This window comes from Apaloderma vittatum, unplaced genomic scaffold (genome assembly GCF_000703405.1).
Source record: "Apaloderma vittatum isolate BGI_N311 unplaced genomic scaffold, ASM70340v1 scaffold3891, whole genome shotgun sequence".
In the NCBI taxonomy this organism is placed as follows: Eukaryota; Metazoa; Chordata; class Aves; order Trogoniformes; family Trogonidae; genus Apaloderma; species Apaloderma vittatum.
In genome coordinates, this window is record NW_009700657.1 from 22,534 (window position 1) to 42,645 (window position 20,112).

General features: G+C 37.5%; 1 protein-coding gene across 1 annotated transcript in view; it reads right to left on the minus strand.

The window, feature by feature from the left end:
• Nucleotides 1-20,112, minus strand: part of IMPG1 (interphotoreceptor matrix proteoglycan 1) — a gene marked incomplete at its 3' end in the record, with an annotated part of 53,480 nt that overhangs the window by 19,620 nt on the left and 13,748 nt on the right. Inside the window, exons 2-12 of the mRNA XM_009878811.1 lie at nt 19,476-19,709; nt 13,940-14,106; nt 13,700-13,728; nt 11,646-11,713; nt 10,589-10,680; nt 10,125-10,271; nt 6,856-6,914; nt 5,082-5,102; nt 3,533-3,786; nt 2,025-2,101; nt 988-1,525 (exon numbers count right to left, since the gene is read on the minus strand). Of these exons, the coding sequence (XP_009877113.1) occupies nt 988-1,525; nt 2,025-2,101; nt 3,533-3,786; nt 5,082-5,102; nt 6,856-6,914; nt 10,125-10,271; nt 10,589-10,680; nt 11,646-11,713; nt 13,700-13,728; nt 13,940-14,106; nt 19,476-19,709 (1,686 nt within the window). The remainder of the gene's footprint in view (nt 1-987; nt 1,526-2,024; nt 2,102-3,532; nt 3,787-5,081; nt 5,103-6,855; nt 6,915-10,124; nt 10,272-10,588; nt 10,681-11,645; nt 11,714-13,699; nt 13,729-13,939; nt 14,107-19,475; nt 19,710-20,112) is intronic.

The window sequence follows — 20,112 nt, forward strand, 5'->3', positions numbered from 1 at the left end:
AGGAATGATGACTCTCACTGCTTTGCCGGTGAAGGCTGCTGCCTCACACAGTCCAGTTACAGGCACACCACAGTTCTCCATCATGTCTAGCCCCACTTTCCAAGCTGCTGACTGATGGAGGTGAGGGAGGCAGCAGCCTTACTGACTTTTCTTTCTTTTTTTTTTTTTTTTCCCCTAGGGGAAAGCCTAATTCATTTGTGTCCTATAGCTGACCCTACTACCCTTGTCTGAACTTTTTTCATCTGCAAATTCAACACTTCTCTGATAAGTCAAGGAAACTTGTCTATCATGTACTTTCCATTTGAAAGGCTAAATGACAGACTTCTCTCCACCCAGACATATGTATGTACTTTTTTGATTTATTATGTGAGTTTTTTTGTATATATGGACGCCTGTAAAAAATCCTGTTGTATAGGTGAAAATCAGAATAGATGGAAACATAGATGGAAACATAGATGGAAACCTTTGACGAAATCAGAATTTTTTAAAAGTTTTTCACATTCATCAGACCTGCAGATATGTAAACTTTTCCAATCCATGGTATTCTTTGCTTGGAAAAAAATATTTCTTGCTGCCGTCATCCACATCTGTCTGTAGAACTGAAAGTGATTTACCTTCCATGTTTTTAATACACAAATGTTTTTTTGTTAGCCTGGGATTTCCTTTATTGTTTTCCTGATACATCTTTTCAGCCTGCTTTTTAAAATTTTTAGCATACCTGTAAAAACCATTCCTTATTCTTATGCATTTGATATTGAGTTGGTTTTAGCTGTTTTTATTTTTTTTTTCCTTTGACAATCTTGAAGTCAGGTGCATCAGGATTTTCCTGAAGTGGGCATCAGACATGTAAATTTTTCACTTTTGATGGTCTGGAAAAATTTATGTCATAAGTGAAAGAAATGCTTACTCTACTTACATGTGACTGAATGTGTAGAAATAACTGGATCTTTCCTACTCTCTCTTATGGAAAAAGCTCTTGTGTCTTACCTTGTTCGGACAGACTATCTTGGTCAGCTTCCTTGAGAGGTGATTCTGCCATATCAGTCAGTTCTTTCTTCTCCTCAGCTTCACTCTTCTCATCTCCAGCTTGCAGGAGATCAGGTGGGGTAAAGCTACCTGTGGTATGAACTGCCAATGTGGAAGCCTGCTCCACTGGAGACTCATAGCCATCAGTGATTAAGTCATTGCTAGCAGAGTCATCTGCGGGAGGAGGCAAATAGGAATCCTCTGGTTTTGGAGGACTGCTGCTGCTACCCAGAACACTGAAAGGCACTGTGAAGCTTTGGTAGTCATTAGCGATGTCTTCTGTGGCTGGAGGAGATCTGTCCAGAAATGTTTCTCTGGCGGGTTTTGTAGGGAACGCAGGTTCAGATGTAACAAAATTATTAAAGTCTTCAGGGGCACTGATGTCTCCACTTATGACAGGGATTTCAGTTGTAAATTCACTGCCCAAGGTGTCTCCTGTTTGTTCCACTGTTGCTGGGCTGGGGTAGCCCAGTGGGAGTTCCACACTCATGGAGTCCTCCTGAAAATGTTTTTTAAAAGTAGCTTTCATTATTTTGTTTAACTTTCATTGCTAAGAAGGCCAATGATCTTTAGCCACAGGAGACTGCAAACAGCTAACTCAACATGAAGACACGGAACGTGCAAAATGTTTGGCCTGTGCATATAATCCTAATCGCATTGCTTGTAATTTTAAAAATAGTCAAAGAAAAATGACTTTCACTGTCCCTGTCAATTGTTCTTCTTCTGTCATTGAGATGTATGGCTGAATGGGTGAGGTGTTGTCTACTTTGTAGTTAAAACTAGAAAAGGTAATCAAGAAATAATATTCATCTGTAAATGCTCTAATCAATATCTCTGTTTCAGTATAACAACACAACATTTTTCCTTACAACATTTAGAAAATGAAGATATGTATTTTGGCATAAGAGCCTTTTTCTATATATTTCTCTACATCTTAACACTGTTCAACTTCATTTCTCATGGAAAATGAAGAAATATAGTAACCAGTATTAACTTACCAAATCAGGGCCTGCCAGAGGAATAGTGACCATGGCCTGGATATCATTATCAAAATCACTAGATGGTATAATAGATTCTGAAAAAAAAATTAAAAAAAAAGGGACAGAAAACATACTATCTCATCTGTGGCACACTGAAAAGTGATCAGAACACATAAACTCAGTTAAAAATAAAAAAGTATTAAAATCATTCTCCATCAAAAAATTACTTTTAAAAACCCATGTTGAAAAGGAAGAGGCGTAATTTCCATTTAAACTGGCAATTATGAGGAAAACAGGAATTTTATATGCAGTATTCTTCATACTCTTTGTTTAGTGTAAATGGGATAGGTCACGGAGAACTGAACCATGGATGAATGCTTAAAATCAGCTGAAGTATGAACCACTCAGTTAAATCTGCATGAGCTATGATGACTCATTATATTGTGTTCATTAAGCGTAAATTCTTTGCAGTTTTACCCAGAGTACACACCATTGTTACTCTTGGTGTTTTGCGTTTAGTGCCCAGTTGATTCCTTCCCCCCGCTCCGAAGAGCTTTTTAAAAGTACTTGCAAGTAAGCTGTTTTTCTAAAAATGGTTATTAAAAATAACTAGTGGGGGAAAAAGTTAATTCAAATAGTTACTATCAAAGTGTGCTATATCCATGATTTTTTTATTTAGACTTTTAATCTACATTAAAATATGACTTTTTATTCTTACAGAAAGTATTTATCCATCTATTTTTTTTTTCCAAGAAAATGCTGCTGTTTGTAAATGAAACATACAGCTCAAATTTGGTGTATGTTTTGTTTTGGTAAATATGCATATGAAAATACATTTTAAACTCTCTATTTTTAACTCCCCCAAACTATGGCTATGGTAGCTTTAAAAAAATTTTTTGATGGACTAGAAGGTGATATTTATTAGCTGGATTACTTAAGAATATGCAGTCCTTCAAACTTCTGCTAGAAATCTTCACACTCAACTTGTCCTCTACACTCCCTTTGTTTCAGAAAGCAAGATGCACCTTTACAGCGTGTTTCACACCACCAATTTTGGCTTGGGATCGAATGCTTTTAAGGTGTCCATTTCTGACTTCACTGGGAGATTAGATGATTAGCTTACAATTGGGACTCAGCTTTCAGAAAGGTGAATTTATTTTAAAGGAAGCCCTCACTTTTTGAAGAAAGGAGTCTTACTGAAGAAAGGATACTGTCCATACTAGGAAATGAAAATGATATAGTGGATATTCATAGTCTTTCTTTTTTTTTCTTTTTTCTTTTTTCTTCTCCTCTTATTTGACTTGAGTATGAAAAATATGCAGCCTCTCTAAACAAACAAGAGAAATAGCTTCTCCAGGATGAACGAAAGTTAGGCCACATAATTATCAAGGCACATTTTGCTATACAATTTAACTTAGATCTGTGCATCCTCTGGATGCTAGACAACTCTGGAGAATCAAAGGAGACCTTACTGACACTGCATCAGTTTGAAAGGGCTTGTGCCTGGCAGCGCCCTGCCTACTGACCATCAGTAAACTGAAGTGTTCCGAGGTCCAGTGGCAGGGTCTGGTCTTCGTGGAGGGCTATGGCAACCAGCTGCTGAAGGTCTGTTACTGTGAGTTTAGTTGCTGATACCTCCCTCTCTTCCTTTGCAGAAAGTGGAATTTTTTCGTTTTCGACCTTATTCGATCCAATAGTCGAGATGTCATCTGCTGTGCTTCTGATGTCGGAGCCATCCCTCTCAAAGTTTACCACATATCGTGCGACAGTGCTGCTTGTTCTGCAAGGGGAAGATGCAAAAATGCCCAGTGCAGCAATGGTTGAGGACCAATATTACACACAAACAAAAATACAAGCAACCATAACATATTAGGTTCTGTCAAAATAGTGCAGATATACTTCTTTCTAATGATATTGTCATCTTCAGATTAATTTTGCTATATCTGACCCTTTCTTCCTTCTATGCCTAAATTCCAGTGCTGCAGAAAACTACAAAAATGTTCTAAATAATCCAGTTTAATCTGGCTACTCAGAGAGATGTAGAACTGGTAAAATAATCTGAAGTCATTGATTATTGGTTCAAGCAGTCTTAAACACATATTAGGGTTACTAGAAGTCATAACCACCTATTAATTAGGTAGGAACTTATGGAAAGGGATCAGACAGTTCATAAAACTACAGAGGAGCAAAAATCCTATTACATAGGGGCATTTTTTTATTCTTTTGAAGAATAGCAAGAAAGTCAGCTAATGCGGCAAGCAAATCACTTTTCAAGTCTAAATGAATGTGTATAGTTTCTCTCTAGATGTATTTGTTTAACAGAAGTCTCAATTTTTCACCATTATGAATACATCATTATGAATACGTTTTTGTACTCCACTAAGTTGCCTTTTATAATATCAAATAATTGGAGAGAGAAGAATTTTATTTTGTCTAGTATCTGCTGTGTATTTACATTTTCATGACATGGCAAGAATTCAGAATAGGCATTAGACAATTTTTCCTTTTAAAGAAATAAAAGTAAAAGAGAAATTCTGGGAAGTTCTAGACAAATTATTCCCCAGCAGCAATTTCAAGCAACAACAACAGACTCTGTAGCTGTTTCTATTATCAGTCAAATGCTCCCTCCATTTTATCAGGCTAGTAACTGATCTCTTTGCCATTCTGTGTGGTCTGATAATGGAGATAACAAATCAAATTCTACTTATTATTCCCATATAACTTGTATATGGGAATGCAGCTAGGAAACAGCAGATCAAAAATGAAAATTTAAATATGAAGGTTCCCAATATTTTTAATTTTTGGTTTATGACTGATAGAGATCTTTAGTTATCTGAATGTGAATTTTCTTAGGTCAAAAAATTTCTCTTCTTCTCAGAGATCCTGACAAAATCTGATTATGTGAACATTTCAGATAAAGGTAAAAGCTGTTCCTGTTGCTTTATATCACAGAATTTGTACTTAGGCAGAACATAAATCAGTTCAGTCACATCAGGATAAAGAACATTTACTGATGTATCTAATCTAATAGCCTATAAAATAATTAATCTCAACTATGAATTACAGACAAATTACCCGTCTTTCTCCTTCTTCTGTCTTCATTTCATCACAGATGAAAGGGTGTCATAAAGGATTGAAAAAGAAAAAAACAAAGATTCATGTATACAGATAAACCAGTCATATATCAAAAACATTATTTGACAATTTATCTTATCTACCATGTCTCGTCAATAACTTTTATCTCTGTGCGAAAGTGACAGCTTACTCTCCATCATTTCACTTTTTCACTTTCAAACAATGGGAATCTCCATGTTTTGAGTGGGGAAACAGGAATTTTACTTTAACTTGATAGTTTGAAGTATCTGCTTTCATATTCCTCACTACAAATGGCGCAATTTGAGCACTGTCATTGCTAATCTGTGTCTTTATGGTGACAATGAACATCTGTGACAGTAGTAGCAACTGTTACTGATACCACACATGGTGCCTACTCAGATTCTTGTCACAGGGGTAGCTTGACCTATTAGTTACTCCTGGAAGACATGCTTATGTTGACCTTCTGTAATATAACACCCTGTTATTTTCACTGATGAATCCTCTAGCATATCTCTAATGTTGTCTTTCCGTATTGCCTTGTAGGAAATGCTACTGATGCATATGTAACAATATGGCTAAGGCAGAACGGACAGCAATACTGGTTTTGACGATCTGTAACTCCCAGGAGGTAATTAAATTACTAGATGACAGGAAGCAATTCTGGTCTTCCACACTGATGAGTGTTCATATCAGCTCCTAAGACCAAGATACTAAACAGAAATGGATCCCAGGTCTCCTGGAGTCACAAATAAAAGAGGTTAGTTATTGCACATTTTAACTGTGAGATTCTACTACAGATTTTATCTGCTTGTTCTGCAGTAGATGGCTTTTCGTTTTCTCACTTTCATTACAAAGTGTAATAATTTTCACTCTGTTCTGCTTTTCTCTCTTCTTTTTCCCAGGAATTTTGTAGAGAGAGAAGCTAGAAGGAAGTATGCTCTTGTGTAAAATTGCATCGTGATATGAATGTTCTTCAACACGTATTGAATATTACTAGAAGGACTGAATGTTCCTCATGCTGTGCCATAAGCCCATGTGAATTTATGTCTTTTCCTCTGCTCTTTATTCATTTTCAATTTTGTGTTCCTTCTTACTCTAACTTGTTCTTCCCTTGATTCTTTATGCAGTGTGCTCTTATCTACAATAAAAAAACCATATCAAATCCGTCTTTCCCCGTAGAAAAAATACACAGTCGTTTACATTATGTAAACATACAAGGAAGCTAAAACTAAGAGAAATGGCAACACGGAACAAAAATTATTAAAAAATGAAATATTTTTAATTGTTTGAAACACCTGGCAAACACCTATCAGGCAAGTTTTATATGTGTGAACACATATCCTCCTGCAGCCTTCTCTTGCCAGGACACCTTTGCTGTGACCTATGAAAGGTAGAGGATCCACACACAGAAAAGCAGACATCTAAATAATTGTGCTCCTAACTCTTCACCTGGTAATTTACGAAAGTCTGTAATACAATTATGCTACTGAACAATTTCAAAGGATTTAGTGACTAATTCAACCCTTAGGGAAACAAAGCTGCTTCTATTTAATAATTCAAAACCTCATATTCTCACTTGGGATGTGTTTACACTTCTCTCTGTATTGTCTCTGTGTTGTTCCCAGAAAAAAAATTTCTGTTTAGAGCAACATACACCCCACTATTATATAGTTTTTTTTCATGTTGGAGGGAAAGAAGGAAGAGGAGAATTTTAGCAACAAACAGAAAAAACAAGTCCCATTTTCATACTTACTTAAATCCTAATACGTGGATTTCTTTGAATCCTGGAAGTTTCTCAAATATTTTTTGCATCTACAGAAAACCATAAGATCATTAATTCACTCTAAGTTCTACCACTAAAAAGCAAGCACACGTTGACCACCCAGACAATATTGTTAATATTTCAGAAAGAGCTTTAGGAAACAATCTCAACTGCCCTATTTGTGGTATCATCATACTTAGCTTAAACACAATATTTGGTTTGTATATGCTGCCTGTATTACCTGTTAATGGGTAAAATGAAGTACAAATTACAGCTTTTTTAAGTAATGTGATTAGGTAAATCAGCGATAATCTAGTTCATAATAAAGCAAGTCAAGAAACACGAATCAATGATTTTCTCATTTTCAGTTTTGGTTCATACATAATTTTGTGATTCAAGTCACATTAATGTTAAATTAATTATTTTAAAATATTACCAAATGCAGATTTATCTAGACTATTTAACAAAGAAGTTATAAATCAAACAGCTTTAACCATCTTTTGCAAATAAAAGAACAATATATCGTTTTAATTCTAATTTAAACAAGTGTGCAATTAGATGGTTTTGAATAGAAGAGACAGTATGAAGAATAAACAATGAGCAGAAAAGGTGAATTTTGTACAGGGTTTTCAGACTTTAGGAAAATAAACGTTTTTGTCAGCACTTCAAGAGTAAGCAGTGTGTTGAGATCCAGCTGATTGACCTTTTGATCTTTTCCAATTGTAGCAACATTTATACAGTTAAGTCAGATGAAGTATTTTATGTACATCTATTATGTGAGAGGAATGGGATTTTGTTTTTTTTTTAAGCACATAGTTCCACAGTTCCTTTCTGATTCACTTCCTGGTCCTGTTAAGTACCAAGCAACACATTGTCTAAGCCTTTCATCTACCAGCAAATCTTACTGAGTTGAGGGAATTGAGCACTTGAAAAGAAGTGAAAAATCTTTTTGAGGATTCAGGAGCTTTTAATTCAGCATATCACTTAAAAGATTATATGAACTGAAGCGGCAGTCTTTCCTATTCCTTAGCTACACGGTTCTGTGCAAGCCCAGCACACATTTAAAACTTGTTGTGTATCAAAGTTTGTCAGAACTGGTAGGGAACGAGTGGCCAGTTTTCTCTGCATCTCTCGTGTAAGTTAAGTGAGGAAGAAGCAGAAGATCAGTATGTTATCAGTACCAGGTATCAACCACACTGTATAAGCCTAGATGTCTTTTTAATCACAGCAAACAGAAGAGAATCATAGAATCATAGAATTGTCAGAGTTGGAAGGGACCTTAAAGATCATCTAGTTCCAACCCCCCTGCCATGGGCAGGGACATCCCCCACTAGATCAGGCTGCTCAGAGTGCGATTCTTGTCTCCCGTGAGAGGGACCCCACAATGACCCTGGTGAGAGGGACCCCACAATGGCCCTGGGGAAGAGTGAAAAGTCCTCCTCCAGAGTGAAGAAGAAGCGGTGGAACCAACGTCGGATGAACTGACGGCAAACTCCCTTCCCTGTCCCCCTGCGCCGCTCGGGGGGAGGAGGTGGAGAAAACCAGGATTGATGTTGAGCCCGGGAAGAAGGGAGGGATGGGGGAAGGTGTTCTGTTTTTAAGATCCGTTGTTTTTTTTTTTTTAATTACTTCTCACTACTCTCTGATTTGTTCTCAATAAACGTAATTAATTTCCCCAAAATCGAGTCTGTTGTGCCGGCGACAGTAAATGTAAATGATCTCCCTGTCCTTATCTCAAACCTTAAGCCCTTTGAAATATTTTCTCCCCCAGCATAGCGGAGAAGAGGGAGTGAGAGAGCGGCTGTGTGGGTACCTGGATGCCGGCCAGGGTCAAACCACGACACTTTCCTCTAACTCTATGCACACATGTAGTTTCTTAATTTCTGCTTTTGCCAAATTAATCTCTATTTACTGAGTAGCATAAGCATCTGAACCTGAATTTCTCGTGTGATTTTTAAATGTATGTTGTGGTATGCAGATGTACTTGTGAACATCTTCACTGTAACGTCTGCTGTAACCCTTCTTGCGATGTCCTGAAATGAATTGGAAACTGAACTTGGAACTCCATAACCTCAGCCTATGCAAAGGCCCCTCTGGAATTTATTCAGGAGCTCATGTAGCTGGATGAGGTGTTAATTCTGAATCTAACCTCCTCACTTAGATTCATAGAACAATTCAGATTGGAAAAGACCCTTGGGATCATCGAGTCCAGCCGTTAATCCTACACTACAATTTCACCCCTAAACCATATCACCCTTTGAGAGTACTTATAAAACTCTTATACCAAGATTGCCCTCTGCCTCCTCTATGATCTAACTTTGCAGGAAAATATGTCAGGTATATTTCATGGTACCAGAGTATAAATAATTTTCTATTCAACATTGCATATCAAGAACAGTTTTGGACTCTTTAAAGGGTCAAAAGAAAATTTGATGACAATGGAAAGAAAAATAACAATCGAGAAACTTTTCATTTCTCCCTGTCCAATTAATGTAATAACTTTAAAGTCAGATCGCTGAATTGTATCATTATATGTGTAGTAAACAAAGTCTGCAGGCAGTTCTGTTTGAGAATAATACTGGAAACCTCCAGAGAAGCCACTTTTTTATCAGCTCTGCCAACACATCCTTCACCATTTCTCTCTGTATATCTGAAACTGAACCAGGATAGTGAAATAGCTTGCACTAAGGAACGCTCATGAAACTGATGAGAAGCTTTAGTTAATTTTACTAAGAAAACCTTGTGGGAACTTCAAGTCATTAACTGCTATCTATTAAATTGATAGCTGAACATTCACTGAATATTATTAATTACATGAAAACACCACAGATGTTCCAGTTCTTACAGAAACTATGGTAATTGACAACAAAATGACTGGAAGTCCTTTGAAGAATAGTTCAGACAACAGTAGCTAATTACTTTAAACATTTATATTACATTTCTCATTAGGTTTACTGTAGAAATTAAATTATGACAAAGTACCGTCCATGAATTCCTGATTAAGCCCAAACATTCCTAAAGTTAGACTGTTCGTCAGTTATCTGAAGCTCTACTGCTGACAAAGACATTGGCTTGTTAGCTTAGTGGCTGAACAGATGGCCTAAAAGAGGAGAAAACTGAAGGTCTTGAGACAACAGGAATTATTTGTTTCAAGTTAAGCTGGCAGATTCTAATTCTATTTCATGGTGAAAGTAGGTTCATAGCATGAGTCTCAACCAAGGTACAAAGGCAACATTTTGACATTCACTCAGCCTCCTTACCTGTAGCTGAAATTTGGCAGCTAGTTGTTGGTACTGTGGGGAATTGGGATCATCAAGCTCAGGTGTGTACTCCTGATCAGTGAGAGTGACACTGAATTCCACCATTTGCTCCTTAGGCAACTCTGGGACTGTATTTGTTCCCAGCTCCTGAAAAAGAAGAGAGGAAAAAAAACCGGGAGAAAAAACCTAAGTAAATTTTTCCCTGAACATTTCTGTATTTAATGGGTAGAAGGGTTCCCTTTTTATACTTTCTACCATATATGCCGGAAGCATCATTCACTGTTCCTGTACAGAACAGATGCTGATAAAACCCTTCTGTCCTACTAGCAGTAACATAGGGCAGCACTCGTGGTTTATCAGAACTAAGTGTTTATAAGGGTTTCTCCTCTAAGGTCTTCTGCTAGCCAGGCTCAAAAAGAAGAGGTGAGTGAAAAAATAGGATAGGAAAAATAGAATGCCCTCACCTTCACAGGAGTCTTCGTGTCGTTAACAATTTCATTGAGCAGCGTGCCATTAGGTCCTGGTGCATATGGGGAGAGAAGTGTGCCAGGGGAGCCTAGGGACAGGGGTTAGAACAAAATCAGGCAAGAACAAATTTGCACATCAAAAATCTTCCCCTTTCTTTGTGGGTCAGATGTCAGCTCACTGAAGAAGTTTTCCTTATGGAGGGTGTGTTTGAGCACAAGCCTGCACCAGTGAAAGGTGGTCATGACTTTCGGTCGTGGGTAAAGCTACTACTTTTTATACAATAGACAGCATTTCTTTCCAGGTCCAAAAGCATCAGTGGTGTTGCATGTGTGTGACTGAAGACAAAAATGGCACTGACTACACATCAATGAAACTGTGTGAGTTAAGTATTAATGTTTGACCATTTCCTGTCATACTGCATTAGATGTCATTAAAAGTCTAAGCTTGATTTTTCCAGTTGAGGTCATCGTCTCTATGACAGCCACCTTTCTTTTAGGGCTTAATTTAAAATAACAAATGACTTTGACACAGTTTTCCAGGTAGAAGCAAAAATACCACACTGGGAGTCATCATTAATAAAATTCTGTCATATTTAGCCCTCATAAAAATGTGTGTGCAAGATGTTTTCTCCTTGAACAAAATGCTCATATTTACAGATTTTTATCACTGCATAAATTTTTTAACGTATAGAACTGTACTATACAACGCTGTTGGCATGCCTGATTGGAGTAATCCACACTAATGAATTTCTTGGCATTACTGTGAATTTCTGGCTAAAGTAATTCTTTATTTTCATCTGCTCTACAGGGAAAATTAGGAATACATATGCATTTAAAAACTGAAACAAAACTGGAATGCTAGATTTGAGCAGTAGGCATGCTGTAAAGAAATAAAAAATCTTACAGATTATTTTATTAAAGCATTTTCACTGGTCTTCACTGAACTTGTCATGCTTCTACTGCATTCATTAGATTATAGTCTTCTAAGATCCGTGAATCACTGGTTTTAGTAATGCTATTCAATGAGCATACACAGAGCAAGATTTGATTTTACCTGTAGAAATGGAAGGAATGTCTTCCAGCTTTTTGACACCTGTTTTCTCTGTGGATATTTCATCTTTCCTATCAATCAAATAGAAATAAGTGATTTAATGATTAGCATGCTGTACTGGCACTGGCCAAGGTTTAGAAAAAATGTAGAAATAATCCCTATATTAAATGCACTTTAAATGAGGGAAGTTATTTTTAAAGGAAATTTGATAAGCTAGTTAAAGAGGCAATGGGGCAGTAGGTCATACTATATATTCAACAGTTCATATATTTCCTTTCCTCTCCTTCAGTATGGTATTTGCTCTTACAATGAACAAAAATACCGATTTGATTTATTCCTCCACCAAGGACTACAAATCCTGTTACTAGTCGGCTCATGAGGTTTCATGGCTGATTTTCTCCAAGTTGTCAGAGGGATGGGGTCACAGATATTAAATCAATGCACAAGGTCTGCTTTTTCTCTCTTTCAAGTCAGTGAATGGTTGACCACTGACTAAAATGGTAGCAAGGCTTCTTGTGCATTATCTAAACCAGCTATTGTGTCTTTTGCTGTATCTGATCATAAAAAAAAGACCAACAGAACCCAAACCAAAACACTGAAAAAAAAGTAAGTCCAATCATGTAAATAAATGTAGATAGAATTCTTCAGAATTTTTATAAAAATAGTTATTGTTGAGGCAATGCACACAGATGGAGTGTTTGTGAAAGCTGGTATGAGTGAAAGAAGTAAGAGTAGAGGAAATGCCTAGTGTTGTGTTAGCTGAGACAACATAAAGCTTGTAGCACAGAGGGTAGAGACAGCTGGGCTCCATTTCCAAATAGGAGCAACCTAGCTGCTTGATAACATGAATAAACAAACAAAACACTCCTGATCTGTTGTATTCTATGAATATCTTGTGTGGTGAGAACTCAAGTATTATTTGTAGTGTTTTCACATTGTTGAGCTAATTATGTGTTGTCTTTGACTGGAGACTGATTTTTCTACATGACATCTAGAGAAGATACAAAGCATTTCCTAAACCATAAAGTAGTAAAAATGAAATCCAACAACGTGTAACAGTGGCTGCCTGTATTTCCAGCTAAAATGCGAGTAGAATTTTGTGGAATTTTCTTCATCTTCTGAATTGTGTCTAGGGAAAACCATACTGTACATAGAGAGCAAAGAACTCTGAGATCAGTCACTTATTGCCTTGCTGCTGCTGTTTGCACTAGACTGAGTGCAAAGACCTTCCTTTGGACTTCCAGGGGAGTTTAATTAGGCCCTACGTTATAAAAAAAAATATATTTCTGACAGAAAAGAACTCTCATAACCCCCACGTCATAGTAAATAAAGACACTTTAAGACTTCTGTGATCATGAGAAAGTGTAACTTATGAATGGAAAAGATTATTCTTTACAATTGAAAATCTAAGAAAATTGGAAGGAACAAACCCATTACTTAGATAAACTGTGGACAATGATATGTCTGTCTGTACTACAATATTTATATACAGAGAGACAGAGTTCAATATGGTAACTTTAATCCTGCCATTCTGAGACTTCTGAATAATGCAGAGAGCATACTTTTTTTTTTTTTCCCCACAGAGTTTATGGAATAAAGCATCACACCAGTTAACACTATAATAACATGTAAAAATACACAGAAAAGATAAAGTGAAGGCATAGATTTTTCATATTATTGCTTAATGTAAACTTCTGTTAAGCTCTCTGATTTTTTTTTGGTGAATTATAGCAGTTATGGATAGCCTTTAATCACACTCCAAAGCAACACTAGTCTAACACAAAACTGTAACTCAGAGTTTTGTGCTCACATTAGTCTAAGAAGACCTGCTGTGCTGTCTCAAAGTGAACAGGCAACTCAGATATTTGGTCACCTTCATTATTTTTGATTCATTTACTGTGTAATATGATACATACAGTATATACATCTCTCACAGCACACACCAAATACACCACAACTGCTATCTGTGTACCTGTTCACATCCACACACATCTACACACATCTTTTTCAAAACAGGCAGTAACATCGAGTGGCAAGGTTCTACTTGTGCTACTTACCTATCCTGGAAGGTTCTATGTTTTACCCGCTGCAAAAAGATTAAGAAAAACAGCATTTTACTAGTGGGTGTATCCAAACACTCAGCAGAAGCCTGTTAGCTCCTTTGTTTACTGCACTTTTATGTTTTCTTCTAAGATATGCCCCCTCCTCTTCCCGAGCAATACTTTGCCGTTATATAAGCAGTGGGGAGGGACTTGGAAGTCTCCCCCAGTTTCCAAACAAATGTCAGTAATCCTTACCCGTTGGATTATCTCCAGGTGCTCTTGGGAATTGCTGAAGTTTTTGCCAATGTCAAATATGCAGAAGGTTTCCCTCTGGCAGGCAGTAACCCAGTTCTGATATTCAGATGTATCAGGAATCCGATCCAGAAAAATCCGAAAGGCTTCCCACACAGCTTCCTGGCAGACTGAGTAAGAAGAAAGGGGCTGGGGATGGATGCATTGTACTAAAAAGTAAACTTGAAAGCCTTTTTAAAGTGATTTGGGATTTACACATTTTACTGTACTTAGTAAACAAATCCAGCTTCTAGGTATTTTTAGATATTTAGGTATTTTAGGTATTTTCGAGCTGGCAGTCATTTGCCTTTATGCTGAAGGGTTAGTTGGTTTTGAGTTAAGGATTGCTAATTTCCCTTATTTTAATGAAGAGTTTAATTTCTCCTGACACCGTTGTCATGACTAAAGAGCAAACACAGAGCACACTTCCTTCACCTCAAAGCTCCATGCATAGAAGTTAAAATTGCTAATTTCCCTTATTTTAATAAAGACTTTAATTTGGCCTGGCATGGTTGTCATGACTGAAGAATAAACACAAAGCACACTTCCTTCACCTCAAATGTCCATACATACAAAGATACACACTGGATGTTCTAGTGAGAGCAAACAGGAAGGTAGAGCGAGAAGTAATCTAGCAGTCATTATACACGAATAATCATAATTTCAACAGTTTACAGAAGTTTTGTACTTTAGTATGGTTAGCTATGCATAGAACAAGCTAAACAGAACATATTTAAGATTTTTATATTCCCTCCACTAAATATTGTAATGAAAAAATATTTTTAAATGTAGCAGGCAAAAGTGATTTAATTATATTCCAAAATTTTAATACAATTAGTCTTTCCAAAATCTTAAGGACATTCTGCAGCAGATGCATGCTTTTATGTTTCTTCAAACACCTCTGGAAAAATGGAATGGCTTAGTATAGGCAAAATTCCTCTGGAAAGAACATTTGCTTCCTCTCCACACATCTGCGTACAATTATTTGTTCAGTGCTTCCTGGTTTTGGCTAAGATAGAATTAATTTTCTTCCCAGTAGCTAGTATAGTGCTGTGTTTTAGATTTAGTGTGAGAATAATGTTGATAACACACTGATCATTTAGATGTTGCTAAGTAGCACTCATGCTAAGTCAAATATTTTTCAGTTTCCCATGCTCTGCCAGCGAGGAGGTGCACGAGAAGCCAGCAGGGACAAGAGCTGCCAGGACAACTGACCCAAATTAGCCAAAGGAAGATTCTCTGCCATCAGCTATCATGGCCAGTATATAAACTCTGGGAGGGGGTTGGTTGAGAGGGGTGAGTGGCTGCTTAGAGATTGGCTGAGCATTGGTCACTGGGTAGTGAGAAATTACATTGTGTATCACTTGACTTTTCTTGAGTTTTCTCTCTCTTTTTGTTATGATGGTGATTATTATTATTTACTCAATTTTTAAACTGTTCTTATATCAAGTTTTACTTTTTTTCTCCCCCCCTCCCCCGATTCTCCTCTCCATCCAGGGGGAGGGGAGGAGGAGTGAGCAAGTGGCTGCATGGTGCTTGGTTGCTGTCTAGCATTAAACCACAATACAATGTTAAATATTCCTTCCATGGGGATGAATCACCCAATTAAATGCCAGGCTACGTCAAAGAAAGTTAACAGGTGCTGTGGCTGTGGAGACAACAGTAGCATTTTGCATTATTTGGGAAAATGAGAATGAAAATAAAGAGAATAAGACAGTGGGGGAGATTTTGAAAAGGTGGTATTCAGGAATGGCACTAAGGAAAGTTCATATACTGGATGTAAACTGACTTAACTACATGAGATTTTGCAAACCACGTAATGTAATAATGGAGACTAATACTTTTATATATTCTGTTGGCTCACTCCTTATGCAAGACAGCTGTGAAGTTCAGCTGTAGTATGTTACAAAATGGATGAGAATGTGTATTTGGGCTTGGCATCCAGTATTTTGGTCAGAACTCTATGAGCCTTTTCAGGGAAAACTTGTAAAAGGTAATTTCTGCTGAAAAGACCTTGCTCTCTAGCACTGTGAGTAGGGAACAGGACAAGCATGAGTACATGAGGGAGAGGAGAAAGCAGAAATTAGGTTATAAAATGACTACTCAGAAACACTTTATAGTGTTTACTTTCCCTTGATGATTCTGGGTAACATGGGTGTTAGATATGTATGCAGCACTGTTTTTTTGAGAGTCACAGATGAGCAGCTGGGGCTACACTTCTGAGTACACTTTTACCAACATCTTGCTGAAGCCTTCTATTTTTTCATAAGCTGAAACCATTTCCAAAAGATTCCAGAGGATAAACTGTTCCCTCCTCCAGATAGCTACTTCCTACCTGACTAGCTATACTAATATGTCTTTGGATTTCTGTTCATACACCAGCTCTTCCCCACAGCTACAGTGTTTGGGTTTCACTCAAGTCACTTTGCACAGCCTCAAACTAAACACAGGATGAATCCTTTCTGCACATGAGTCATGTCTAAAATCACTGAGTGGTCCAAAAAGGTCCCCAAGCTAGCACTGAGCCAGCCAGGAAGGGCCGGTCTGGGTGCACTTTCCTGCTCAACTGCGGAAATATTCCCTTAACACAGCTTGTCCTCTGCAGGGTCTGTGAACTCCGTTGTGTAGGACGACTAACATGGCTTGATGGCCGCTAGAGCCAATATGTCTTGAGCAGAACCAGTTCAGTTTATCTCAGCTATCACTGTACCTTCCCATAGACGACTTCACCACCTGTTGAGTCCTCTGGTACTATTAGGGCCAATGAAACCAGATGTATTTTTGACTTTGTGAAAATATAATGTACACTCACTGAAGATGAAGAATCACACTTCAAAATGTTGTTTGAAAAATGCTTTTAGAGAAAAACATACTAGAAAAACCATTTAAACAAAAACCGGCTAGCAATTTGAAAGCCATTGCCTTTAGCGCTTTACAAAGTTCATTACTGTGAGATGGGACATTTATTTTCAGTACTTAATACCTGCTTTGACTTAGATAATTATCTGCTTTATCTAAAATAGCAGTGTCTCTGAAATTAGTGCAATAAGTTTCTCTAGGCATTCTCTAAACTTGCTGTAGGGATGTACTCACCTAGCTGTGTTAGGGCACCTCAATAATACCTCGGGAACGACCTGCCCTCCCAGTAGAGCAGCTGCATGTGGAGCAGATGTGGTCAGATTATTAAAAAAGAACAGGCTGTTTTTTGAAAAGATTTATTCATTATAAGCTAGCAGTTAAGGATACTTTCTATCTTTTCCTCACAACTCTCTGGTATCTATTTTTCTGAGCAGTAACTGCTTAATATAAATACACTATCTGATGGAAAGTAATTAATCTACCAGGGTTTAGATAAACATGGTGCATCACCAGCTGAGGAGATGTTGTAGCTGATTCCATGTTTCCAGTTGGCCCCAGGGGAGGGACTGTCTTCATGGTGACTTAAGCTATGATGTATTGCTTCAGAGTTAGTACAGGGTCACAGTAGGCTCAGGTTATTCAACAGCAACTGTCTGAGGTCCTGTACCTGAGCTACTTTGTGTTGTGTGCTCATTCCTGAAAGCAGAGAGTATATACACATGTATATGTATACACATATAAATGCAGAATAAAAATGTATGGAATGTTTCTTGCGAAGGAGTAAAATTCTCTAGAGGACCAATGTGATCCACAGTGCTGTTGCAGTTCTAAATGTGTCACGGGACTCGGAGGGGTGGAAGTGGTCTAGGCTTCAGAAATGAATGGACCTAAAAGTATGTCCACAAAATAAAGCTAAGGTAAGATTGCCCACAGATAGGCACAGGCTGTAAGACTCCAGCTTGGCTACCAGAATATCTTTTCATGAAGGCTTGTACTGTGATTAAAACTTCAAGGATAATTGTTCCATCACCACATTTTTGCCTCTGTTTTTTTTTTTCTATTTTTTTTTCCTTCATTTATCACTTTAGGCGAGTAAAATAGCATGCTCTGCTGGGAGGGCAGAAGTCTGGAGTTCAGAACTTTCCTTGAAGGAAGGATTTTTTGAAAGACATTATAATGAAAAATGTGCAATTATTCAAAGAAGCAGAAACATTTTTTTCTGAATGAGTGTAAAAACTATTCAGTTATCTGTTCTTTTGCCTGCTCTTTAGTACTCCAGCTTCTGTTGAAGCACTGGCTGATACCTACTGAAAGAATTTTGTGAGTGTAAGAAATTCTGCTGGGAAAAAGGAGGCATAAGTTTAAACCTGCCTGCACTACAAGACTTACAAAGCCCAATATCCCAGCTAATGTGCTCATCTCAAAAAACGTGGTAATACTGTAATCATCAGATTTTAAATGAAAATGTCATAGTTGCAGTTCTTCGAGTTCATGTCAGTGATACCGGCCTCTCCCAAGATAGCTTGTTTTCAGCCCAGTCAGAGATGTAACCAGTGTTTTTTAGAGCCTTTCAGGATAAATTAGTATTTAAGAAAGCTTGGATCAGCCTTTTTAACACATTTCAGAATTCAGTCTAATGCCCATTGGTTTGGTATTCAGTCCCACAATGGATTACCAGTTATGTTTGTATGGGAATGGCTACAGACACTGGTGTAGTTTGCCCATGCTGCCTATAGCATGTGACTGCTGGAGTAATATTTTTGCAGCTCTACATCCATGTTTCCTTTCAGAGGGAACTAGGTGGTTCCCTGAAAGAGAGCTGAGGAGCAGCCAGGTTACATACATGTGTGTGAATGGCTGGAGATCAAATAGAGGACCAAGAGAGCAGATGTTGCCTTAGATATTTGCCTGCATTCCAAAAGTGCCACAGTACAAAAATATGCATTTTTCTAATTCAAATTGGAACAGCCACAGAACAAAAGACTGGGAGAGGTAGAGGAAGAAAGAGAGGAAGTAGAATAAAAAGGAATCTATTTGTACTGTGTTCTCTAGAGACCTAAAATGGAAGTAATAACTCCATAGTCTCTCTACAGTCAAGGGAGGTAAAGAAAGAGCTGAGTAGGGAGTGAATTAATTGGGAAAAACCATTCTAGACTTTTTAAAAAACAAGACTTAGGTCTCTGCATGAGCAGCTATCAGTAATGTCAGTTTTTGTAGCATACTAATTTAACCACAAACTTACTATAAACCAACATATTTGTGTAATAACCAGTGAAATAATTTTATTACTTGTCTTGAGCTGGTGGGATTGAGTAGCCATGATGGTACCTACTGAACTTTTGAGAAAGGTACATCTTTACACAGTAGTGCAAGCATAATTTGGTCTTCACGTTCTGACATGCTATAACATGATGCAACTGTAGTAATCCTTTGAGTGCATTGTTTTATTCTTTTCTGGTAACTATCTGTCTTGAACCATGTTGATGTATATGTAATACTTCATTATCTACGTAAAAATAAAATAAAACAACTAGCACATATGCAGCCTAGAGCTAAAGAAAAAGATTCTGGAAAACTAGTGTTTCATCAATTAAAAGAAATAATTTTAAGAAGGAAACACATGCTACAATCATCATCTTACCTCTTAATCTATAGTAAGCTTGGTGACTGGCTAAAATTTGCTTCACCGATTCTTGAGGGCAAACTTTCACACCAGTTGAGAAAAAGGATGACCTCTTTGTTCGGTGTTTTGCCATGTCAAATATCCGCCTTATGGTTGATACTCTGGACCTCTTTGTTGTTCTTTCTGTTTTGTCTGACCCTGAGGTGTCTGGAAGATGTTTGGCTTCACCATGGTTTATTTTGTTAGGGATTTCTGAAAAAAAAAAAAGAAAAAGAAAAAGTAAACATACATTGCATGGGCAGTAGGTATCCAATGCAAGATCATGTCTGGAAAATGGGCAGGAGACTGAACGTTCTTCTTGTTACACTATATTTGGGTCGATGCCCTGACTGCATTAAAGTGCTGAGGTGAAAGGTCGTGTGATCACATGGGGGAACTGGGACTCAAGAGACGTGATGACTAATTTCCTTATAACTCAACACGTGACCCCAGGACACACGGGGTAAAAGTTTCAGAAGCCTTAAATCTTGTTTTCAAAAGCGACTTAGGGTTAGATCCACAAAAGACACTTAAGTGCTTGAACTTCGTGCTTCAGAATCTCACTTGTGAGCATGTCACTCTGTAGGGAATTGGTGATAAGTGATGGTCTGAATCT